We start from the raw sequence: 26423 nt of genomic DNA on the forward strand, positions 1-26423 counted from the left end.
GCTCCTTGGGGATGGAAGGGTCCTGCCCCAGGATTCCAAGGATGGTACTGGCCTCAGTGGCAGTTAAATGAGAAGACTGTACTGTGCAGGCTTGATGGGCATCCATGTGTAATGGCCAAGCCTGTGGGAAAGGAGAAAATCCTTCCCTGGAGACATCCAGTGGGAGACATCCAGAAGGGCATTCTGCTGAGGACATTGTGGGTGGATCATTCAACATAGCCTTTAAGATTTTTGTTTTTAATGAGAGGATAATTGCTTTACCATGCTTGTGGGCGTTTCTGCTGTATAGCCATGTGAGTCACTCATCATAATTATATTTCTGCTATACAGTTATGTATATATATATGATATAAAGCATATACATTATGTATTCCCGCCCTCGTGAGCCTCTCTCCTACCTCCTACACCCCATCCCTCCAGGTCCTCACCAAGCACCAGGCCAGGCTTCCTGTGATATATAACAGCTTCCCATTAGCTATCTATTCTACACATGGTAGTATATATGTCAATATTACTTTCTAAATTCAGCCCAACCTCTCCTTCCCCTGCTGTGTCCACAAGCCTGTTCTCTATGTCTACATCTCTGTTCCTTACCTGCAAAAAGATTAATCAGTACCATTTTTCTAGATTCCATATGTATGCATTACCCATATATAGGCATTAATATAGAAATGTGTTTTTCTCTTTTCTGACTTACTTCAGTCTACATTCATTCACCTCACTACAATAGAGTCAATATCCTTCCTTTTTATGGCTGAATAATGTTCCACTGTATATATGTACCCCAACATCTTTATCCATTCATCTGTCAATGATGTCTAAGTTACTTCCACATCCTGGCTACTGTAAATAGTGCTGCAATGAGCATCGGGGCACATGCATCTTTTTGAATTGTGGTTTTCTCAAGGTATATGCCCAGTGATGGGATTACTGGGTCATACGGTAGTTTTATTCCTAGTTTTTTAAGGAATCTCCATACTGCTGTGCATAGGGGCTGTATCAATTTACATTCCCACCAACAGTGCAGTGCAAGAGGGTTCCCTTGCCTCCACATTCTCTGTAGCCATTCTGACTGGTGTGAAGTGATACCTCATTGTAGTTTTGATTTGTATTTCTCTAATAGTGAGTGATGTTGAGTATTTTTTCATGTGTTTATTGGCCATCTGTTTGTCTTCTTTGGAGAAATGTCTGTTTAGGTCTTCTGCCTGTTTTTTGATTGGGTTGTTAGTTCTTTCTGATATTGAGCTGCATGAGTTGTTTATATATTTTGGAGGTTAATCCTTTGTCAATTGTTTTCTTTGCAATTATTTTCTCCCATTCTGACAAGTGTCTTTTAATCTTGTTTATAGTTTCCTTTGTTGTGCAAGTGCTTTTAAATTTAATTAGGTCTTATTTGCTTATTTTTGTTTTTATTTCCAATACTCTATGAGGTGGGTCAGAGAGGATCTTGCTATTATGTAATCAAAGACTGTTCTGCATATGTTTTCCTCTAAGAGTTTACAGTTTCTTGCCTTACATTTAAGTCTTTAAGCCATTTTGAGTTTGTTTTTGTGTATTGTGCTAGAAATTGTTGTAATTTCAAAGAGTCCTTCATCCATAGTTCTCCAGGCAGTCTGTCTATTTGATCAAATCCCTTGTATCTACTTCTCACTTCCTCTATATAATCATAAGGGATTTGATTTAGGTCATGTCTGAATGGCCTAGTGCTTTTCTCTATTTTCCTCAATTTAAGTTTAAATTTTGCAATAAGGAGCTCATGATTGGAGTCACAATCAGCTCCTAGTCTTGTTTTTGCTGACTGTATGAGCTTCTCCGTTTCCGACTGCAAAGAATATCATCAATCTGATTTCAGTATTGACTATCTGGTGATGTCCATGTGTAGAGTCGTCTCTTGTGTTGTTGGAAAAGGGTTCTCTTGGCAAGAACCAGTGCTTTCTCTTGGCAAAACTCTATTACCTTTTGCCCTGTTTCATTTTGTACTCCAGTCCCAAACTTGGCTGTTACTCCAAGTATCTCTTGACTTCCTGCTTTTGCATTCCAATCCCCTATGATGAAAAGGACATCTCTTTTTGGTATTAGTTCTAGAAGGTCTTGTAGGTCTTCATAGAATGGTTCAACTTTAGCTTCTTCAGCATCAGTGGTTGGGGCATAGATTTGGATTACTGTGATGGTGAATGGTTTGTTCTGGAAAGGAACCAATATGATTCTGTCATTTTTGAGATTGTCCCCAAGCACCACATTTTGGACTCTTGTTGACTATGAGGGCTACTTCATTTCTTCTAAGGGATTCTTGCCCATGGTAGCAGATACAATGGTCATCTGAATTAAACTCACCCATTCTCGTCCATTTTAGTTCACTGATTCCTAAGATATCGATGTTCACTCTTGCCATCTCCTGCTTGACCACTTCCAATTTGCCTCGACTCAAGGACCTAGCATTCCAGATTCCCATGCAGTGCTGTTCTTTGCAGCCTCAGACTTGACTCTCACCACCAGACATCCACAACTGGGTGTTGTTTCCACTTTGGCTCAGGCTTTTCATTCCTTCTGGAGCTATTTTCTGCTTTTCTCCAGTAGTATATTGAACACCCACCGACCTAGGGGGTTCATCTTTCAGTGTAATATCATTTTGCCTTTTCATACTGTTCATGGGATTCTCAAGGCAAGAATGCTAAAGTGGCCTGCCATTCCCTTCTCCAGTGGACCGCATTTTGTCAGAACTCTCCACCATGACCCGTCTGTCTTGGGTGGCCCTACAGGGCATGGCTCAACATTTTATTGAGCTACACAAGGCTATGATCCATGGAATATTGGTATGTATAGCAAAAAAATATTTTTTTCTTAATGTCTTTGAAATTTTGCCAAATTTCCTGAAACTCCTGCATTTACTGCTAATTTCTTGCTATATTTTTTCTCCATGATATTTGCCATTATTCAAGTCTATATACTTATAAGCTCTGCTCAATGTGCTACGTCTTCACTTACAATCAAACGTTATTCCTCAGTAACATCTGTAAGCTGCCGATTCTTTACATTTCAGAATGTGTTTTCTACTATTTTCTAGGGAAGAAAAATTTTATATCCTACACTGCTAAATTTTACATACTTTTAAAGTCTAATTTAAGAAATGTAATTTAAATTACCTGAGCTTATTTTTAGATTATTATTCATAAAATTTTGCTGAATCCTCTATAACTGATTTAACATATTTCTACATAGTCATGTATACCTTCTACAACATTTAAAAGACAAGCAGTTCAAGGAATTTTTGACAATTCTGATCATATATCTACTTATTGAACAAACCTTTCAAATCTGTTTATGACTAATATTCTCCTTTTAATGTGGTCTACATGGTATAACTCAGAGCTTAAAATAGCCAAATTGAAGTGAAGTATATAAAATGCACATATTATTTTGTTTGTAGAAACTGAAAGCATAGATTTAATTAATTTTATTAATTATATAATTAATAAATAATTTGTTATTAACTATTTAAAATAATAATCTTCAGCTGTGACAATTTTAGTTTTACTGTGTCTTTTCTAACAAGTATAATTCCTTTGCCTTACTCAAGAAATAATTTAATTCTTATAATTTTAGTCATATGGGTAACTTGCCTATATAGTTTTATCTCTGATTCTGATCCCAGATTCTGTTTACCTTCAGGTTCACACACCAACAATAAGAAGAAAGGAATATCATGGTAGAATCCTCTTTCCAAACTAAGACACTTGATATGGTACAAATTTAGCAGGTCCTTGAAAAATTACAGTAAGTTGGTTTTGGTCTCTAATTCACCCCTTCCTTCCTTTCTCCCTCCATTCTTTCCTTCTTCCCTTCCTTCCCTCCTTGCCTTGCTCCTGCTTTCCTACTTTCCTGCCACCCCCACTTCTTCTATCTCTCCCTCCTCCCCTCCCTCTTTTCCATCCCTCCTTCTTTTCTTTCATTTTCTCCTAGAGACTTCTGGCTAAAGATAGCAGATTCAAAAATGCATACATTTTTTCTTTCTTATGAAATTCATTAAACCAACTAAAGAGGGAAAAAGAGTGCACAAATAAGTCAACATAATTTTGCAAGAGAGAAGAGCCTGAGTGTAGGGTTAAGAGGGCTGAAAAATCTATCAGGTATTTAGAAAGGATTTGCCAGAAAGTCACAAGATAATTAATATCTTGGGAACCTAGAAGGATTCAGGGATTAGGGACACTAGATTACGAAACTGACCAATTTCCAAGAGCCAGAGACAGTTTTGAAGCTTCTGAATCATCTAGATCTTGATGCTCCCTGCTGTGAGTATGGCAGAAATTGTATATATGTGTGAACACTACCAAAACACTTCCTGTGGGAGTTTGTTAGAAAGTAAAGGTATATGAGACTGAACATAGCATTGTAACCTATCAAGGGGAGTTACAGAATTAAGTGTAGACTGAATACTTTTTCTTTTTTCTTTCTTGTCCATTTGGTAAAAAAAAAAAAAAAAAAAAAAAATTTACCCTTTGGAGTATTAAGAAGTCATCAACTCAGTTGGTAAAGAATCCGCCTGCAATGCAGGAGACCCTGGTTTGATTCCTGGGTCAGGAAGATCTGTTGGAGAAGGGATAGGCTACCCATTGATGTATTCTTGGGCTTGCCTGGTGGCTCAGCTGGTAAAGAATCTATCTGCAATGCAGGAGACCTGGGTTCGATCCTTGGGTTAGAAATATCCTCTGGATCAGGGAAAGGCTACCCACTCCAGTATTCTGGCCTGGAGAATTCCCTGGAATGTATAGTCTCTGGGGCCACAAAGAGTCACACACGACTGAGCGACTTTCATTTTCACGTTTTTCCTAGAATGCCTAGTTCATTATAATCAGTCTGAGAATCATTTTAAACATAATCAACTTCAAAACCAAACTTTCTGAATATAATGGAGACAGCCATTTATCTGTAGATAAAAATCACGTTTTTCTGAAAAATGTCAAAAGCAAAGAAATTATTATTTTATCCATTATCTTATTTTTTGGTATTCCTTCTGTTGAGATATATATATATATATATATATATATATATATCATATATATGGTAAGACGTTTATAAGAATATAAGTGAATATTTTAAGGAAAAAAACTACAGGTGACCATGAAGTCTGGCAATAGTGACAATGTTTTTAAAATAGAATCCTCTTAATTGCTTCATCTAGGATAAAGGGCAAGTTTATACTCTGGAAACTGGATCCGCAAGTCACTTGAAGCAACATATGACAGATGCAGGTGCAATGACTAATGAGAATGCTGCTTTATCGCACACTGTTCATTACAATTGTGCAATTTATTGAACTATACATTGCTAGTGAGGGACGATACATTCATACACCAAAGCAATAAACTATTTATTATGGATGTTTGTTTATGTTCTGTTTTCAGCTTGTTCAACTTAAATTCAAACAACTGAATAATAATCAAATTGAAAAGGAAATAACGCACTTTGCAAACCATTTCCTGTATGGAATTTTTCCTAATTTGTCCCATTTTGTTAACGTCATGAAACTCACCTGCATAACCTTCACTGCAAAAAAATACCACCCTGTAGAATTCTACAGGACATCCATGACAACATTCCATCGCACTGTGATTCAATGAAATTATAAGGAATTAAGGTTGAAAATTAATTATAAATTTGTAAGTCATGGAAAATACAAGAAGGGATTTTTTTGTTGTTGAAATAGTTAGGCCCAAAAGGGGCCTAAATGATGCGATGATACTATCATCCTGATAGATAATCTAACTCAACAATGATAAATGTGCAACAGTTATGATCAATGTAAATTTTATCAAGGCAAGGAAAACTAGTTGTTTATGAGCAGTGGGAAACATTATGTATTATTAGTAAAGGGTTCCCTTTGTAAAAGGCTGGATATACAATGTGAGGATTTTGATGACTGTTGGATATTTTGTGTATGTTAATGCACACTTTGATTATTATATACATTTTCTTCCAATCTGATATGAAGAAGTTTCTTCAGGTAATTTTATTAGGCCATGTGTATATATCAAGCATAGGTGAAAAGATATCTTCTATAAAATTCCACACTATTTGAAGCAAAGTGTCATTTTTTAGCCCTGTAATGAACATAAAATAGAGCCTGCCTGCATCTTGGAAACTGTACGTTTTAAAAGAATTATTTTAAAAATGAGAACTCCTATATAGTTCATTCATTTAAACTATGTTATCTGAACATTTGGACCTTATTATATCTTGGAAACATGCATAATACTATTTGAGGGCATTACTACATTTTAAGGGAAAAAAGTGTATTTTTGCCAGAGGACAAAAGAGGAGTTTTGCTAGATATCTGATTCATTTGAAAAATCTTCATGATATTTTTAGCCTGTTTCACTTGAAAATAAAATAGAACCCACAAAGTTGACACAAACTGTGTGTCCAAAATAATGTGTTAGTTGCACAGTCCCCTGGCAAATGAGTGAGACACCACACGCCTTATTATTGCTGCTTTATTTTATTCCTAGAACCCATTTACCGCAGTTTTTTTACTTTGTTTCCAAAGTAAAGAAATCTGCATCTTGAAATCAGATCTTATCCCCAAAGAAATTTTTAAAAATATGATATGGCACCATCTGACTGGAATATGAATAAAATAAGACAATAAGATATTTGACTCTCATTGCAGGTTTGGCAGCATTTCACTCGTGTTTAAAATTTGTGATTCCCGAATCCCTGGGGCAGAACTCAAGCTACTGAAGATCTCTGGAGCAAAGACTTTTGCAGGCCTGCAGGTGGTGAACGCTGTGATTCTCCTGTTCAGGTACGATGGTTGCAAAGAGTCAAGAGCATGATCCTTTCTCCAAGCAGAGAACCCCATCTGGGGCAATGCTGACAATGGCTGGATGTCTTAGAGCTCTGGGGGTGGGTCAGGGCAGCGTCACCGGTCCTTCGCCTGTGCTGCTGGCTTGTTAAGTGACATCAGACCCGCCTTGAAGGACCTGGCAGTGGGGGGATACCCAGATCCTGAGAACACTTGTGAGGTGCGTGTTCGGGAGGGCTCAGAGAGAGGTTTCTGTGGGATGCTCCGAGAGGCCTCTGGGTGGGGTTTCTCAGAGTGGGTGTGTGGGAGGTCCCCATGTGGGGTCAGTGTGGGTCTCTGTGTGGGGACACAGTGGGGGACACCCCATTGCTGACCTTTCTGCCCAAGAAGGCAGGCGCAGGGCTCGGGGACTTGCTCCTTCTTGTTTCTTGTTCTGTCGGCGTTTGCGGGGAGAGAGCAAATTGGCCAAGAGTGCGTGTTCAGGTTCTCTCGCCCCACATTTTGTAAATAATGACTATGTAACAGCTGAGATCATTTATAGCACTGCACATGCCCGTCACGAGACACTTTCTTGGTCATGGACTGCTTTATGCAGTACGTCTGTAGAAGCTTCACCTGGAAAAGCCTGGAAGGGTTGTTGTGTTAGGTTATGCTATGGCTGCTGCATCAGCCAGGAGAGAATAAATGTGTCCTACAGCTCCTCGAGTATTCTTCCAGCATCTCAGCTCACGCCTTGCCTACCCGGGGTTCAACGAACAGTACAGACAGTGTGAACAGGAAGACAATCGGCGTCACGAACAGGATCAGCAGTACAGTGTCCTTCTGTTTCATTGCTCTGGGCCGGTGCCTAGCGGGCCCAGAACCCCCACACAGCACTCTCCTCGATGCCCCTCAGAGGACCTGGCAGCATCCAGGCTCAAGGTTCCTGCTCTGGGCCCCCCTCTCCTGAGCTCTGGCGGTCACTCTGTGACCTAGGTCCCAGCCATTCCCTCTGGCCCCAGCTGAGCCCCCGCCGCCGCGCCCACCCTGCAGGGTGAGACCCAGAGTCAGGACCTGGATCAAGGGAGAAACCACGGTGTAAGCAGGCCTGTGCCCACTCTCACACCCCACCCAGGTCCTGGTCCCACCTGTGGGGGTTCTGACAGGCGTGGGGACAGGACAATTCCTGCTGCCTCCTGGATCAGGGGAGGCCCCTGGAGCAGGACTCTCCACCGTGGGAGTGACTGACATGGAGCCCTGAATTGCTCTAGGCAATTGCTCCTGTCTCCCGGCTTTCTTGTGCTAAAAGGCCTGGGGAGGAAAGCTGACAGCACCCTTGTTCCCCACAGGTCACTTCCTGCCCGCTGGGTGACACATCCAGTCTGCTAGTCCCTTCTCCATCTGGGCTCTGTGGTGAGCAAGGCTCAGGGCAGGCGAGACTGGCTACAACTCTAGCACAGTCCCTGGGCCTGTTGAGGCCCACCTGTTCCCTGGCAGCCTCCTTGGGCCACATGAGTAAGGTAGAGGTCACAGACCGCGAGTCTGTCCCGAGCTCCCTGTCCTGTGAAAGCTGATTATTTACACTGTGGAGAAGTGAAGCTTCCCTGCTCAGAGGCTCCACTGCCTCTGGGAGCCTGGCCCTCTGTGGAGGAGCTCCAGCTCGCCTCACACAGTCTGAGCTCTGGGAACTGGAATAGAGGGGAGACTCTGGGGTGGGGCCACCAGGAGCCACCGGGGCCCCTAATTTCTTTCCTCTGGGCCTGTAGTTGTGGTGGGTTGCCAGGGGCTCCTTGGTCACTGCACCATCTATGGACACCTCTGCCACCTGCCTCCTTCCCCTGCATCCCACCCTAGGGGCACAGCATCCCACCCTCAGACAGTGAGGTGACTGCCCACAATCCTGCCCCTGCTCTTACCCCAGGGGAGGTGGGCGTTGTGAGCAGGGCTGTCCTCTCCTCCGCAGCAGAGGTGGACCGGCCCTTGGGGGCCTCCATGCTCCACACTGCACACCTTCAGAGCTGGGAGTGTGTGGTCCTCATCCTCGCCTCTGCTCCAGAGCACGAGAAAGACAAAGGGAAGATGATGCTTCTGGCCAATCTCAATCCCAGCTCCTTCTAGGAGGGAAGGGGCTTCTAGGGCAGTGTCATGTAATCCCACCTTGACATGGGAAAGAGGTTTCTCCCTCCTCTGGACTCAGGCCAGCACTACCCCCAAGCTCCCCTCCTTATTCCAACATGTGAACCTGTCTCTGATGCTTTCTGAGCCTGAGGGGAATTTCAGCCTCTGAAAGCCCTCCCCACAGCCGCACAAGTCCAAGGTAGACAGAGAGATGGAGAGGACTGAGATGGATCCTGAGAAGGGGGAGGTCTTTAGGTTTAGTTCACCTTGGCATGTCCTGAATGCTGTTGCTCCTTTCTGTAATGCTGGCATTGTGGAAACTGAAGGTGCAGTGAGGGAATGGGGTTAGGATGAGTATCCTACTGAGGTCCACCTCCCTCCATGGCCCTGTCCCATCTGAAAGTCAAAGGCGGCACCTGGGAAGTGTGAACCTTGATCCCTTCCCTTCCTCCTACCAGGGTGCAGAGAGGCATTCACCTTTCATGAGAAAAAAGTTTTACTTTGGGAAACAATAAAATCTGTGGTATGAAGAAGTCATTATCACAGAGAGGATGTGCTAAACTTGAGAGAAAAAAAATTTTTCTATTTGCTAGGCATGCATTTTTTTCTTATAGAAAAGTTTTCCCACCAGGAAAGCTGTGACAATTGTGCTTTGATTAACCAGAAGAGGTTTATTTCTGAAAGAGACAGGGCCTTGGACAGTGGAGGGAATAGCCTGGAACACCTGTCACTCTCGATCCATGCTGCTAGCCTCTGCCTGGGTTGGGGGTGGGGGCTGGCTCCCTGGGACTGGTCCACTGGCTCTTTGTGGGACAGCTGTGGCCCATGGGGGTAGTTTGGTGATGGTGGGCTGTATCTACCATCACTCTCCTTTGCTTTTAGTTGGAGAGAAACCTATGGGAGCCATAATGTGGACCTAATGGGTCTAGAGTTCCCCTTTGTACCAGGTTATCTCTGACGACTGAGGTCCACAGTGAAGCACCACCTTCTCCTCTAGGCTCCGTCCAACAGCTGTCATGAAAGCCTGAGCCTCAGAAGTTCTGGTATCATAAGTAACCTGCTTTTGACTTGTCCCCGGCTCTGGTCAGCGGCTGCTGGAGACTTGCCTTTTTGCAGTGTCTCTTCCAATCCTTTGCCTTTATGGAGGGAAATCGACTGCAGATGTTGCTTAATCTTTTTTCTCACCCAGTGCCCTGATAGACTCTCCACTCTGCCAAACATTTTTCATGCTGTCCTAGTTTGAAACTCCTGTGATTCTCTGTCCCACCAGTGGGGACAGCTTCTTGCTCTGGCTCTGATGTTGGAGCTGCTGCTCCAGGGTCTCCAGCTGCCCCTGCTTTTTCCCTCCACTGGAACAACTGGTCATAGGGCATCTGGGAATTGGACGTGTCTCCACTGGACAGGACAGAGATTCCTGCAAATACCAAGTGTTTGCAGCAATTAACATATCTGAGTGATATAGTCTTTGAGGAGTATGTTAGTGGCCCAGTCTTGAAGGAGCACTCCCCTGGTCCAGCCTTTTCTTCTGGTCTGTGAACCCTTGAAACTCAAGCTTACAAAACTCAGCCTGTAGATTGTCTATATTTGAGGAAACAGACTTAAAAAAAATTAACTTATTTATTTTAATTGGAGGCTAATTACTTTACAATATTGTAGTGGGTTTTGCCAAACATCGACCTGGGTGCACGTGTGTTCCCCATCCAGAACCCGCCTCCCACATCCCTCCCCATCCCATCCCCCAGGGCCATCCCAGTGCACCAGCCCTGAGCACCCTGTCTCATGCATTGAACCTGGACCGGTGATCTGCTTCACATATGATAATATACTTGTTTCAACGCTACCCTCTCAAATCATCCCTCCCTCACCATCTCCCACAGAGTCCAAAAGACTGTTCTTTACATCTGTGTCTCTTTTGCTGTCTCGCATGTAAGGTCATTGTTACCATCTTTCTAAGTTCCATATATATGCATTAGTATACTGTATTGGTGTTTTTCTTTCTGACTTACTTCACTCTGTATAATAGGCTCCAGTTTCATCCACCTCATTAGAACTGACTCAAATGCGTTCTTTTTAATGGCTGAGTAATATTCCATGGTGTATATGTACCACAGCTTTCTTATCCATTCGTCTGCTGATGGGCGTCTAGGTTGCTTCCATGTCCTGGCTATTGTAAACAGTGCTGTGATGAATATTGGGGTACACATGTCTCTTTCAATTCTGAGGAACAGACTTTGTATTCGAGGAGAGGCTTTTATTGCAGCTTAGAGACTGTGATCTCCTCAAATCTATATTAATACTTTTGGATTTTATTAGCACACTAGGTTCAAAAGTACCTTTCCAACCAGGGTTCTCCTCCATGGCCTCTTGTCCCCTGGAAGATTGGGACCATGTGTCAAAGTCCACCACTATCGCACTAGAGCAAGAGTCTAGGGAGGCCCACCCTGGCCTCCTCCCGTGGCTCACTGATGGCCTTGGACTGGCTGCCTCTGTTAGCTCCCATGACAGACTGTGCCAGATTCTGCCCACGAAGTTACGTTTGTGGGCCTGAGGTGGCTTTCTTCTTGACCAGTCAGAGGGACCTCTGAAGGCTTGTGGACCTAGCCAGGTGAGGGTCCTCCAACAGCCCACAGCGGGCAGGGAGGGGACTCTCCTTGGGGGAAACTGCCTGTGTTGTTATCACTTTCTATCCTGGGTGGGGCTGAGGAGGTTCTCCCAAGACCTTGGTTCACTAGGCTTTTGAGTGGAACCCAGATTCATAGCTTGCTTTCCAGTTAGATCCTAGAAGGGGTATGCGGTGAACCTTTGTCAATTTCAAGCTAAGTATGAACTTGAGGACACTGAGGGGTAGGCCCCATACCTGTGCCTCACCCAAAACATTATTACACGTGCCTCCAGATCCTGCTGAATATAAGGACTGAGGACCAGAGACTCATGGAAAGTATTCAAGGAGGCCTCACTATCCTGAGAGGAATCTGGATTTTCTGTTCACTGAGGAGACTTTGTCCAGGAAAGTCTGAGACAAGGTTGTCATCTAGTCTCAAGCAGTGTACAGCCACAGGGTCTGGACTCTCAGGGATCTGCTCTGCCTTCCTTTCCATAAGGACTCCCAAATCTTATGCTTCCTGCCTGGGCCCAACTCTTTTTGACTCGAGCCTCACTCTTGGAACCTTCGCTGTGGTGCTGGCTGAGGTCATGTGCAGATCTTTTAGGATCCCCCCCAAATTCTGATGTATATGGAAGGTCCTTCCCTGGTGGGATCTTTGCTGGGCACTTGGACTGTGCATCCTGGCTGCTTTTGCCTGGACCTGGAGAGGTCCTTGAGGGCGACTTCTTGCCCTGACAAGGTCTTGGGAATTGATCCTGAGTCTGCATCCAATCCAATGCTTGCATTCTGCAGGGAACACCACTCTGTTGCTGCATGAACCTTTTGGAAAGGTGGTGCTCCAGTTTCTCTCAAACCTCAAGGTTGATCAAATCCCCAAGAAGGATGGAGACAGAATTGTGGGCCTGGGAAGACCTGTTCTCCTGGGGAAGGTTGGGTGTGACCTAGCTAAACACCTGCTGAGATCTTTTAACCAAAGAGGGTAAAGTTCTTCCACTCTCTAGCTGCTTTTACAAAAAGTGACATTTCAGGATTTGAATTGCATTTGGATGAATGATTGTGCCTTAGTTTGGACTCTAGGGCAAGATACTTCACAACACCTAATCTGGCTGAGAAGAGATAGTCAGATTGGAAAATAGGGTTAGACATGGTCAGAGGTCTCTAACTGAACCCAAAGTGGTGGTTGACATTGGGGCATGGTTTCAGTCAAGGATTGAAGTTGAGCCTGGGTCACAGGGTGGGTCAAAAGATGGGCAAATGACAGCTGTGAAGTTACTTTAGCCTGAATTTGGAATGGTTCAGCATTAGAGAGTTCATTGACTAAGATAGGGTGTAGCTCTAGAGGAGACCCAAGTACTGTGACAGTCGCCACCAGAGACTCACTATACAGAAAGAGATCCCAGAAGAGCTGGCTGCCTGTCTTCTGTAGATGGTCCCCCAAAATGTCAGGATACAGGGGCTTCTCAGAACCAAGCAGTTGTTCTAGTTTGCCTTTTATGCTCCAGAAGTGTTGGCGACCCAACGTGTCCTGCTTGTCACCAAGTGACTTGATCCTCTTCCCCAAAGAAGTCAGATGGTAGCCTGCCTCCACCTCCTTTTCTTTCTTCTTCCAAATCTTCAGTTCTACTCTCTTGGTGATCAGCACCTCCAACAGCTTCTAGACATCCAGGTTGACAAAAGAGAGGCTGCCAGCCTCTGCCTGTCTGTTTGTGGGGTCTCCCCGAAATGAGACCTCTGATGGGTGGCGGGGAAGGTGTCCTTGCAGGGACTCAAGTGTATCAAGGTAGAGAAACTTCAGGCTTTGGCAGTCCCCTGCCACCAAGTCAGGGCTGAAAGGGACAGCTTGAAAGGACAAGGCCTGAGATGGCTGGTCTCCAAGGGGAGAAGGGTACGAACTGCGTGATATGGTGCTCAGTGGGGGTGCTAGGGAGTCATCCCTAGTGAGACACATCATAGAGCCTGGTGGGGAGTGGGGCAGAGGAGTCTGTTATAGCTACAGGGCAGCCCCTGGGTCAGGAGGGCATGGCAGGGGAGGGGAAGGAGCAGGTGGCCAGAGTGAAAATCTGTCCAGGGGAAGGAAAAGCTCTGGTGCTGAGAGAGAGTCAGGGAGGAATCTGAGTGAACAGAAACTGAGGTCACTGATCTTGGAGAAGCTGTGGAGGCCTGAGATGGAGGCTGCTCATTCAGCAGAGGTGGGGACACGGTGGGAGCAGCCTCTTGCCTGCATGGCTAGTGGGCTCCGGCAGTGGCTTCCTTGCACACCTCGCCAGGGGGTTCTTGAGAGGAGAGCTGATGAATGGTGTCCTTGTCAGTAATCTTCCCCAGGTGTCTGCAGGAGACAGGAGGCACAAGCTGCAGCCAGGAGTCCCTGGGGCCAGGAGGGCTGGGCAGGCCAAGCCAGGGTGGGCACCTACAGCCCACAGCCCTCCCTGGCCCCCATTCAACTTCACAATGCTCCTGCTGTCCTCACCCCAGGGCTTTAGATATTCCCCACTCCCCAGGACTCCCCCTCCCAACTCAGCCCCAGGCTGCCTGCATCCCTGGGATAACACCAGAGGTCCTGGGAGGAAGAGGAACCCAGGAGAGATGGGGAAGGTTCTTTACCTTTGCAGATGGGAAGCCAAGTCCCGGACCTCTTCCAGTTCTTTCAGGCAATCTCTGCAAGCTGGAAATCAGCAGACTGGGTCATGGTGGTGAAGACAGGAGCCAGGGGTCTTATAGGAGTTGAGTGCACTGTCTCTTTAAGGGGACACCATTGGGAGATTGGAGCCCAAGCACCAGCACCCAAGGCCACAGAATGCCTGATAATGATGGTGAAGCTCAGGAAAGGGTTTATCATTTACAAAGTGCTTCCACATCCTTTATCCCTTTCTGCCTTTACAGTGCCTATGGGGAAGAATGCGCAGGGGTCACTTCACAGTGGAATCTGAATGAAGTTAAACCTTGCGTTCAGGCTCAGAACTAGAGGTCCCACCTCCCAATCCAGGAGCTACTGATTCAGTGCAGCCCACACACCCCTGCTGGGCCACACCCTTTTCCAAGCCCCTCAGGACTTCATCCTGCATGGGAATCTGGGAAGTATTTGCATTCTGTTCTCTTCCCAGGAGCTGCCCTGGGGGTTCTGTTCCGAGGGACGGGTACTACCACTGACCTCCTTGGAGCCCGGGGAGCTGGGCCCTCAGGGCCCTGAGAGACACAGGGCTAAACATCAGAACCTACCTTTCAAAGCTCTATCTGTCTTCCTACCCCTGCATCTCCCGCTCAGCTGCATTTGATGCTGGGGGACAGAAAAAACGAGGACCTTGAACCCAATTCTCATTCTCCCCTCTCTAGACAAGCATCAGCTATTCAGGGTCCATATATCATACTTTCTACATTTAACTAACAGAGCTCTGTGGTTTTTCTTTCTTTTTACTCATTTTTTTTTAAAAGGGGACAAAAATATTTTGTTTTCCTTCTTGTAGAAGGTAAAGTAGGATTTTCACTTTAGGTTCACCCTGGATTTCTTTTCTCACTGTTCCACTGCTCACGAAACACATACATTCTCAGACCCGTGGGCGAATCCGATCTCCTTAGGTAGATCTCTGCTTCCCAATCCAGAGCCCCACCCCAGACCCTGCTCTGAGGCTCTCAGCGCTTCAGCACTGCCCTCATTCAGCCCCCGTCCAAGACCCCTATGACTGGCGAACCGGTGCTCAGAGTCCTGTACCGTAGTTGAGATGAACTAAGTATCCAATCCTCACCCCCTGGTCACTGTATTTGGGACTTTTCCTGAAACCCTCTTCCACACTTGGACACCTGGTCTGAAATATTTGAATAGAAATCCTAGTGCTCACTCTGTCCCCTGCCCAATCTAACTTGTCCCTAGAGGGGTGATGTTTTATTCTTCCTTGAGAATAGATGTCCTATTCTTTCCCATCTCAAGAGTCTCTCCAGCTGATTCAGAAAATTGGAAATAATAGAAAAAAAGAGAGAAGCATGTGTTTGTTGATCACTGCCAAGGGTTCCTTACCTTCTTGGTGTTTCTGTGTTTCCTAAGAGGTGGTAAAGTTGGTTTGTTCTGGAGATAGGGATGGAACAGGAAAAAGAGCCCCAGTCCAAGCAGAATAACAAAGATGGTTTCAGTCACCCCGGAAGTGGAACTGGAGTCCAGCCAAGTGCCAAAAGTGCTTTTAAGAGAGCATAGAAGATTCTCCATCATCTGAATCACATTGCTGTCCTCAGGCAACTAAGCACAGGGTGTATCTTGGGGGACTAAAGTCCTAGGTCCCCATCATAGGGTGGTGCTCTGGTCACAAAGGGCCCCTGAGCATGGGGAGGGGCTACAGGAGAGAAGGCAGTAAACAGCCCCTCCCCAGCCATCCAACTCTGTAGCCCTACTCACCTAACTTCTCATCCTGTTAGAGACAGACATTAGTCAAGTTTTGATACTTGGAACTCAGACAATACTTGGTTCCTTTGAGAGCTCTGCTTGAGCCCCATCAATACCTTTTCAAAATCTGGAGTTATCCTGGTAGTTTTGGTTAATTCCAGGAATTTTTACTCTCAGGATGCCCTTGTGTGTAACTCCAAATTTTCCACATAGCATTTTGTGCCTTCCATCAACCTAGGCATAGAACTTAAATTTCTTTTATACTTCTTCAGCTATGAGAATTTTGAAAATATTTAAAAATTTTTAAACTTTCAGTTAATATTCTGATATAGGGACTAGTCAATAATGGGACTGGGACAACTAATTATCATGGTATCATGGTGGCAAAAGATAGATTCCTACTTTATGGCAAGCAAAGATATCATTTCCTGTTGATTTAAGAATCTAAATACAAAAGGCAAAACTTTAATTTTTTTTTTTTTTAGCACTTGGAAACAGAAGGATATATAGAAATGAACTTTTTAAAAAACAATGAGAAAGCTTAAGCAATAAAAATAGAGAAAAAATTACCAAGGCTTGATTTGTGATGCGAGATGTGAGCTATCCTAGAAAATATTTCATGTGCATTTGAGAAAAATGTGTGTTCTGATGATTTTAGATGGCATGTCCTATAGATAGCAATTACAGCCATCTGGTCATTTAAGGCTTGTGATTTTTATTAATTTTCTGTCTGAATGAGCTGTCCATTGGTGTGAGTGGGGTGTTAAAGTCCGCCACTATTATTGTGTTCCTGTCGATTTCCTTTTTTATAGCTATTAGCATCTGCCTCAAGTGTTGAGGTGTTCCTGTGTTTCATGCATATATATTTATAATTGTTATATCTTCTTCTTGGATTGAACACTTGATCATTATGCAGTGTCCTTCCTTGTCTCTTATAAAAGTTTTTATGTTAAAATCTATTTTATCTAATATGAGTATTATGCCTCCCACTTTCTTTTGATTTCCATTTGCATGAAATATCTTTTTCCAGCCCCTCACTTTCAGTCTGTATGTGTCCCTAGGCCCAAAGTGGGTCTTTTCTAGACAGTATATGTAGGGGTCTTGTTTTTTGATTCATTCAGCATTCTGTGTCTTTTCATACATTTACATTTAAAGTAATTGTTAATACGTATGAATCAATTACCATTTAGTTTATTGTTTTGAGTTTGTTTCTGTAGATCTTATCCTTTCCTTGAGTTTCCTGCCTAAAGAAGTTCCTTTAACATTTTCATTACAAAGCTGATGTAGTTGTGCTGAATTTTCTTCACATTTGCTTATCTCTTCACATTTGTAATGCTTTTGATTTCTCCATCGAATCTGAATGTGATTTTTGCTGGGTAGAGTTATCTTGTTTGTAGGTTTTTTTCCTTTCATCACTTCAAGTATATCCTGATACTCCCTTCCAGCTACAGTTTCTGCTGAAAGATCAGCTGTTAACCTGATGGAGATCCCCTTGTATATCATGTGTGACTTGTCCCTTGCTTCTTTTAATATTTTTTTCTTTGTGTTTAAGTTGTTAGTTTGATTAATATGTGTCTTGGCATATATCTCCTTGGGTTTATCCAGGGAGATGTGTATGTACCTCTCTAGGCTTCATGGACTTTTGTGACTATTTTCTTTTCGAGTTAGGGAAGTTTTAACTATAATTTTCTCAAATATTTGATCACATCCTTTCTTTTTTTCTTCTTCTTCTGGGACCGCTATAATTCAAGAAGAGTTCCTCTTGATAGATTACAATGCTGTGTTAAATCTCAAGCACCTTTACTTTATAACAAACTTCCACAGGAAGTGTTTTGGCAGTGATGCCACATATATAGAGGTACACTTTCTGCCATACTCACAGCAGGGAAACAGTAGGGAACATCAAGATATGAATGATCCAGAATCTTCATAACTGCTTCTGCCTCTTTGAAGTCAGTCAGATTCATGATCTGATGTCCCTCATCACCAAATCCTTCTAGGTTTCCAAAATATTAATTATAGTGTGATTTTTTGGCAAGTCTTTTCTAAGCTCATGACATTTAGATTTCTCAGCCCTCCTGACCTCTTGCTCAGGTTTTTCCATCTTCAAAATTATGTTGACTTATTTGTCTACTCTCTTCTCTCTCTAATTGATTTAGTGAGTTTCATTAGGAAGCAAAAATGTATGATACGTTTAATCAGAAGTCTCCAAGGAAAAAAGGAAGGAAGGTAGGAGAAGAAGGTGGGAGAGAGCAAGGGAGAGAGAGAGGGAGGAAAGAAGAGATGGGTTAGAGACCAAAACTAACTTATTGTCATTTATCAAGGAACTGATAAGTTTCTTGGTACTAAGGTACTAATTGGAAAGAAAATTCTACCATACTATTCTCTTTATTTTTGGTGTGTGAACCTGAAAATGAGCAGAATCTTTGTGATTTGAATTAAAGAGATTAAAAATAAATATAAGCCAGTTACTCATATCACTAAAATTATAAGAATTGTATTATTTCTTGAGTAAGGCAAAAGAATTATACTTGTTAAGCCAAAGCATAATAAAGCAAAATCCTCACAGTGCTGAAAATATATCTTCAGTAATTTAAATATACACTTTCAGTTTCTACAAACAAACAAAATATATATATATATAAATGTCATACCCTTTATTTTAATTTGGCTATTTTAATATCTGAGTAGATCACATTAAAAGGAGAATATTAATCATAAACATATTTGAAGCATATTTTCAATAAGTAGATATATGATCAGAATCTTCAAAAGATTCTTTGAACTACTTGTCTTATAAATATTGTTGAAGATATGTAAGCCTTTAAATATGTATAAATATAATTAAATCAATTCTAGAGAGTTCAACAAGATTTTGTTAATACTAATAATCTAAAAATAAGCTTAGACAGCCTAGAGGAGGGTTGGCATGGGGTGTGGGGAGGGAGGGAAGTTTAAAAGGGAGGGGATATATATATACATATATGTGTATATATATGGCATAAACCAACACAATATTGTAAAGCAATTATCCTCAAATTAAAATAAATTAAAAACTAAAATTAAAAATAGGCTCAGGTAATTTAGATCACATTTCTTAAATTAGACTTCAAAAGCATATAAAATTTCACAGTCTTTATGATAAAAAAATTTTCTTTCCTAGGAAATAGTAGAAAATATATTTTGAAATTGAAAGAACTGGATGCTTACAGAAATTACTGGGAAATAAAGTTAGATTGTAAGTGAAGATGCTACACAGTTGAGCAGAACTTATAGGTATATAGACTTGAAGAATGGCAAACACCATGGAGAAAAAATGCAACTAGAAATTGATAGTAAATGCAAGAGATTCGGGACATTGTCAAATTTCCAAAAATATTAAGAAAAAGTTACATCTTTACTATGCATTCCATTAACAGATTTTTCATGTAGATTTACAAAACCACCAAAGTGATTCATTTGCCCATATGCATGTAACCATTCTTTTTCAGATTCTTTTCCCATATAGGTTATTACAGAGTATTGAGAGGAGCTCTCTGTGCTATACAGTAGGTCCTTGTTGGTTATCTATTTTATATATGCTGCTGCTGCTGCTGCTGCTAAGTCGCTTCAGTCGTGTCTGACCTTGTGCAACCCCATAGACGGCAGCCCACCAGGCTCCGCCGTCCCTGGGATTCTCCAGGCAAGAACACTGGAGGGGGTTGCCATTTCCTTCTCCAATGCATGAAAATGAAAAGTGAAAGTGAAGTCGCTCAGTCGTGTCCGACTCTTCTCGACCCCATGGACTGCAGCCTACCAGGCTCCTCAGTCCATGGGCTTTTCCAGGCAAAGAGTACTGGAGTGGGCGCCGTTGCCGTCTCCGGTTTTATATATATATATATATAGTGTGTGTGTGTGTGTGTGTGTGTGTGTGTGTTAATCCCAAGCCCCTGGTTTATCCAACCTCACCATGTTTCCCCTTTGGTAACGCTGTTTGTTTCTAAAGCCGGTGAGTCTGTTTGGCAAATGTATTTTAATGCCTTACTTAATACCAGACTTGATATTATGTTATGATTTATGTAAAACTCTCCTGTTATAGCATGACTCCTTAACGTTAATTAAAGCAATGAAAATAATGAAAGAACTGTCCCTGCCGTATCATGTCTTCTCATGGTTTGTACCACAAGTTTTACTGACCATTTTGTCATTCACCTAACTGTGCTTTCTGCTCCTTCAAACCCTTGCTTCAGAATAGACCCCATCATTAAGCTCTTTGTTCAAGTGCAGGTCGACTTGTCCTCTTTCACTGATTTTCAGGAGCAGTTTTCTCATTTGAGTTTCAAATCTTTCTGTGTTATCAGTTTCACCCCCAAAGAAAGAGATCCCTTTACATACTCTAGGTACACAATTACACATTTTATGATTTTTATAGTTATTTATATTACAAGGAGATCAAGTCAGTCAATCCTAGAGGAAATCAACTGTAAATATTCATTGGAAGGACTGATGCTAAAGCTGAGGCTCCAATACTTTGGCCACCTGATGCGAAGAGCCGACTCATTGGAAAAGAGTCTGATGCTGGGGAAGATTGGAGGCAGGAGGAGAAGGGGATGACAGAGGACGAGATGGTTGGATGGCATCACCGACTCGATGGACATGGGTTTGAGCCAACTCAGGGAGATAGTGAAGGACAGGGAAGCCTGGCGTGCTGCAGTCCATGGAGTCGCAAAGAGTTGGACACGACTGACTGACTGGCAACAACAAAGCGCTCAGAGTAGAAACCACACTTACCAAATAGAGAAACTCACAGCCAACAAAAGTCTCCTTGTACTGAGCTGGAGACTCAGGAGTTAATAAGGACCTGTTTTATAGGACCTTTGGTCCAAAGGCCTATGCAAGCACCTTTTTCTTCATTGGTCACAATTTTCCACCACTGCCATCAACCAATGCATTTAAAGTGTAATATCTCACAAGAGCTAAAGGGTACTAGGGAAGCACATTATCCTTTTGCAGATTTATCCTCTCAATTCAGTTGCAAAGAATACTGATCCCTTTTTTTCTGTATTATAGAAAGCTATGAACTTAACATGCATAGAACTTAAAGTGCATAGGGTTAATGCACACTGTGGAATGTGTAACATTGACAATGAGAGGCATTTTCTCACAAAATTTGGAAATAATACTCTTTTAAAACTTAAGTTTGCTGTTTTTCTTAGCATTGGATTTCTTTAGAGTTTAAAATTAAACTTAATTTTAATTAAACTTAAATTTGTAGGCTCATATGAGCAGAGGGATCTTCAGCCTGTGAGTTCTGTGTGTGGTGAGTGATATGGTTTATGATGTGTGTGTGTAGAGTCTATGAGGTGTGTGTCTGTACGTGTGCATGAGTGTGTACACAGTGAGTCTGTATCTGTGTATGTATGAGTGTGTATGGTGTGAGAGATTGTGTGTGTGTGTGTGTGTCTGTGTGTGTGTGTGTCTGTGTGTATGTGTGTGTGCAGTGTATGGGTGTATTTATGGTTTTGCCTTTGTTTCCACCAGGCTCCTAGGCTTCTCAGCCCAGGATCAGGTTCTAGTGTGACTCAGAGCTCCTGCCCCCTGGGGATGCTGGGGACACCACAGCCCAGCATTGGCTTGGTTCAGATCCTGGTCAGGGGTCTGGTCTTTGAATCACTGCTTCTCTCATCTGTTGTTCCATGGAAGCTGCAGGCTCAGATGGCATCAGTAACCTTTCTTCTTACTCCAGGAGTGAAAAGGCCCACTTCAGGTTCTGGTTTCAAGAGCTGAACATTGTTTTGTAAAACACATTCCCCCGTTCCCTGCAGATGTTGACCTCATTCCCAGAACCTGCAGGCATTAGCTTCATGACTTCAGGCTCACTCACTGCTTTTCACCCCATTCTTGTCCATGGTATTGTGGATTTTGCTTAAGAGCTTATGTATTTCTCTTTGCTTTTCTCTTATGTATTTTATCCATAAAATATTGGCATATTGGGAACAGAAGATTTGCATCTATGTGGTAATCTATTGAAACACTTTTACTGGAATTCCCTCTAACCTCTCTAAAAATATATGATTACAGTTATAACCTTGCTTAAAAGATCTCAGATTCTGTTGCTTTGAATAGAAAGACTACACTTCATATAATGATATAAAAGGGCTGCTATAATTTTATATTTCAAGAAGCTCCTCTAAACTTTTTGTGTCTCTCATGTTTTAGGAAACTATTTAAGACAAATCTCCTGAGTATATATAACACGTGGATAGACAGGAAAATATCTAGGATAATTTCTGGTACATAATGATCAGTCAATATGTTCACAGCTATTGCTCTTTTCACAGCTAGCCAATGTTATATTCCACCATTTAATCTTTAAGACCTATTAGCAGTAAAACATTCTTTTCATTTTGTACTTGATGAAATTGAAATACTATTTGAAGAGTTCTTTGTGAAAATGAAAAATGTCTTTTATTTTTATTTTTTAAAAACCAAAGAAATTTTTGTTGTTGTTCAGTCACTAAGTTATGTCTGACTCTGCGATGCCATGGACTACAGCACACCAGGCTCCCCTTTGGACCTCTACCTCTTGGCGTTTGCTCAATTCATGTCCATTGAGTCAGTGATGCTATTTTTTTAACTTTATTATTTGCACTATTTTATTATTATTAATAGAATATATTATAAGAAACAATACATAGCAATAGAGAGGAGAAAATAAAAACAAATAAAAAGAAAATAAAAAATAATAACAATGCTTGTGGTAAATTTATTAAGTGAAAAGATATCTCAATCATTACACCATAAATGTTTTGTCCATAAATTGCATTGTAAACCTAATTTAAACTATTGCATAAAATAATATTTATGCTCCTTAATGTACTTAACCATTTCTTATTTGGGTTATTAAGATTTTTACTAGTATGAGCAACACCCTAGTAAATTGTTTGTACATAACTCTTACATTGTAATTTTCATTGTGTCTTTGGGGATAAATTTCTGAAAGCAAAACTATTGATTGAAAAGTTATAACCACTTTAGGACTTAATTTACTCATCTACCAGTAGTGTACAAGAATGCATGCTTACTGAATCTGTAACAATAACTATTTTACTGCTGCTGCTAAATCACTTCAGTCGTGTCCGACTCTGTGCGACCCCATAGACGGCAGCCCACCAGGCTCCTCTGTCCCTGGGATTCTCCAGACAAGAACACTGGAGTGGGTTGCCATTTCCTTCTCCTAACTATTGTACAGATCCATATAAATTGGATATGTAAATATATTTGTAACGTGTGCTTCTTTGGTTACAGTGACAGTGGGCATTAAACACTGCTTCCGGGCTCCAAGGTCACTCTTCCACACCTGGCTTGGAAACACTGATTGGGGCTGGTACTCTGCAAACTCTTTCCCTTGGGCCACTTCTTTCTTGTTAGGTCCTGTGACTAATGGGCACCAGAGTGAGGCTGTCAAGCAAGAGGAAATGGCAAAAGACCCTCCTTGTTCATCTGTTTCCATCTTTCCAGCATCAGCTCTGCTCCCTGGTAGCAATAGTGGATTCTAACAGCAGCTGATGCTATCTTCTTTCCATTCACTCCCAGAATGATGCATTCCATTCAGTGGTATCGACACCAAGAAAGCAATGGCCTTTTCTCAGAGGTCTGGATCTAAATTCTTTAGGGTCCTCTTACAAGCTTTCTGATTGTGAGAACACCAACCTCATCCTTTGTTCCTCCCGCTCTCAGGGGAGTCGGTGATGCTATTTAACCATTCTTTCCTCTGCTGCTCCCTTCTCCTCCTGCCTTCAATTTTTCCCAGCATCAGGGTCTTTTCCAATGAGTCGGCACTTCACATCAGGTGGCCAAAGTATTGGAGCTTCAGCTTCAGCATCAGTCCTTCCAATGAATATTCAGGACTGATTTCTTTTAGAATTGACTAGTTTGATCTCCTTGTTGTCCAAGAGACTCTCAGGAGTCTTCTCCAGCACCACAAATCAGAAGAGAGGTATCAAGGGTGAAACAGATCACCAGCCCAGGTTGGATGCATGAGATGGGTGCTCAGGGCTGGTGCACTGGGAAGACCCAGAGGGATGGGATGGAGAGGGAGGCGGGAGGGGGGATCGAGATGGGGAACACATGTAAATCCATGGCTGATTCATGTCAACGTATGGCAAAAACCACTACAATAAAGAAAAAAAAGCATCAATTCTTCGGTGCTCAGTATTCTTTATAGTCCAAATCTTACATCCATACACAACTACTGCAAAAACCATAGCTTTGACTATATAAATATTTGGTGGCAAAGTAATGTCTCTGCTTTTGAATACACTGTTTAGGTTTGTCATAGCTTTCGTTTCAAGGACTAAGTGTCTTTTAATTTCATAACTGCAGTCACCATTCCACAGTGATTTCGGAGCCTAAGAAAATAAAACCTGATTCCACGTTTTCCCCCTCTATTTGCCTTGAAGTGATGGGACTGGATGCCATGATCTTTGTTTTTTGCATGTTGAGTTTTAAGCCAGCTTTTTCACTCTCCTCTCACCTTCATCAAGAGACTCTTTAGTTCCTCTTCACTTTCTGCCATAAGGGTGGTGTTATCTGCATATCTGAGGTTATTGATATTTCTCCTGGCAATCTTGATTCCAGCTTGTGCTTCATCCAGCCTGGCCTTTCACATAATGTACTCTGCATATACGTTAAATAAGCAGAGTGACAATATACAGCCTTGACGTGCTACTTTCCCTATTTTGAACCAGTCTGTTGTTCCATGTCTGGTTCTAACTGTTGCTTCCTGACCTCACAGGTTTCTCAGGAGACAGGTAAGGTGGTCTGGTATTCCTATCTCTTTAGGAATTTTTCATAGTTTGTTGTGATCCACATAGTCAAAGGCTTTTGCATAGTCAATAAAGCAGAAATAGATGTTTTTCTAGAATTCCCTTGCTTTTTTGATGATCCAGTGGATGTTGGCAGTTTGATCTCTGGTTCCTCTGCCTTTTCTAAACCCAGCTTGAACATCTGGAGGCTTTCAGTTCATATACTGCTGTAGCCTAGTTTGAAGGATTTTGAGCTTACCCTTACTAGCACTGAAATGAATGCAATTGAACTGTAGTTAAGACATTCTTTGGCATTGCCTCTCTTTGGCATTGGAATGAAAACTGACCTTTTCCAGTCCTGTGGCCATTGCTGAGTTTTCCAAATTTACTGACATATCGAGTGCAGCACTTTAAAAGCATCGTCTTTTAGGATTTAAAATAGCTCAGCTAGAATTCCTTCACCTCTACTAGTTTTGTAGTAATGCTTCCTAAGTCCCACTTGACTTCACAGTCCAGGATGTCTGGCTCTAGATGAGTGATCACTCCATCATGGTTATCTGGGTCATGAAGAGCTTTCTTGTATAGATCTTTTGTGTATTCTTGCCACTTCTTCTTATTATCTTCTGCTTAGGTCCTCACCGCTTCTGTTTTTATCACATCCATTCTTGTATGATGTGTTCCTTGATAACTCCAGTTTTCTTGAAGAGTTTTCTGGTCTTTTCCATTCTATTCATTTCCTCTATTTCTTTGCATTGTTCACTTAAGAAGGCTTTCTTTTTTCTCCTGATATCTTCTGGAACTCCGCATTCAGTTGGGTATATCTTTCACTTTTTCTCTTGCCTTTCACTTCTCTTCTTTCCTTAGCTACTTGTAAAGCCTCCTCAGACAACCAGTTTGACTTCTTGTATTTCTTTTTCTTGGTTATGGCCTGGGTCACATCGTCTTATACAATGTTATGAACCTCTGTCCATAGTTCTTCAGGCACTCTGTCTACCATGTCTAATCCTTGGAATTGATTTGTCACTTCCACTGTATAATCATAAGGGATTCGATTTAGGTCATACCTGAATGGCCTAGGGGTTTTCCCTACTTTCTTCAATTTAAGTCTGGATTTTGCATTAAGAAGTTGATGATCTCAGCCACAGACAGCTCCAGGTTTTTGTTTTTGTTTTTGTTTTTGTTTTCTGACTGTATAGAGCTTCACCCTCTTCAGCTAGCAAAGAATGCAATCAACCTGATTTCGGTATTGACCATCTGGTGATGTCCTTTTTTGCCAACCCAATAAAACAGGGAATAATGAAGTCAGTTTTCATTCCAATCCCAAAGAAAGGCAATGCCAAAGAATGCTCAAACTACTACACAATTGCACTCATCTCGCACACTAGTAAAGTAATGCTTAAAATTCTCCAAGCCAGGCTTCAACAATATGTGAACTGTGAACTTACAGATGTTCAAGCTGGTTTCAGAAAAGGCAGAGGGACCAGAGATCAAATTGCCAACATCTGTTGGATCATCGAAAAAGCAAGAGAGTTCCAGAAAAACATCTATTTCTGCTTTATTGACTATGCCAACCTCTTTGACTGTATGGATCACAATAAACTGGAAAATTCTTCAAGAGATGGGAATACCAGACCACCTGACCTGCCTCTTGAAAAATCTGTATGCAGGTCAGGAAGTAACAGAAATGGACATGGAAAATCATGCTGGTTCCAAATAGGAAAAGAAGTACATCAAGGCTGTATATTGTTACCCTGCTTATTTAAC

General features: G+C 42.2%; 1 protein-coding gene and 1 long non-coding RNA gene across 2 annotated transcripts in view; one reads left to right on the forward strand and one right to left on the reverse strand.

Moving 5' to 3' along the window:
• Positions 1-77: 77 nt before the first annotated feature.
• Positions 78-26423, forward strand: part of LOC110137543 (uncharacterized) — a 38887-nt gene continuing 12541 nt past the window's right edge. The window contains exons 1-3 of the long non-coding RNA XR_011484967.1: positions 78-293; positions 3670-3774; positions 6668-6802. This is a non-coding gene — a long non-coding RNA (uncharacterized lncRNA). The remainder of the gene's footprint in view (positions 294-3669; positions 3775-6667; positions 6803-26423) is intronic.
• On the reverse strand, positions 12899-15774 carry LOC110137548 (spermatogenesis-associated protein 31E1-like). Its single transcript, XM_020893980.2, has 4 exons — positions 15514-15774; positions 14721-14778; positions 14106-14166; positions 12899-13830 (listed from the first exon to the last, which is right to left on the reverse strand). The coding sequence occupies exons 1-4, from the start codon at positions 15700-15702 to the stop codon at positions 13731-13733; spliced, it is 408 nt and encodes a 135-aa protein (XP_020749639.1). The 5' UTR covers positions 15703-15774; the 3' UTR covers positions 12899-13730.

This window comes from Odocoileus virginianus, chromosome 31, assembly GCF_023699985.2.
Source record: "Odocoileus virginianus isolate 20LAN1187 ecotype Illinois chromosome 31, Ovbor_1.2, whole genome shotgun sequence".
Classification (NCBI taxonomy): Eukaryota; Metazoa; Chordata; class Mammalia; order Artiodactyla; family Cervidae; genus Odocoileus; species Odocoileus virginianus.

What these genes read in the sequence shown, in the direction of transcription:
- LOC110137548 (XM_020893980.2), bottom strand. Translation starts at nt 15,702, where the DNA reads ATGATGGAGAATCTTCTATGCTCTCTTAAAAGCACTTTTGGCACTTGG. An exon ending in GACAGATAGAGCTTTGAAAG is followed by an intron (nt 14,167 to 14,720) that starts GTAGGTTCTGAT and finishes GCTGATTTCCAG; the next exon opens with CTTGCAGAGATTGCCTGAAA. An exon ending in TTGGCTTCCCATCTGCAAAG is followed by an intron (nt 13,831 to 14,105) that starts GTAAAGAACCTT and finishes TGTCTCCTGCAG; the next exon opens with ACACCTGGGGAAGATTACTG.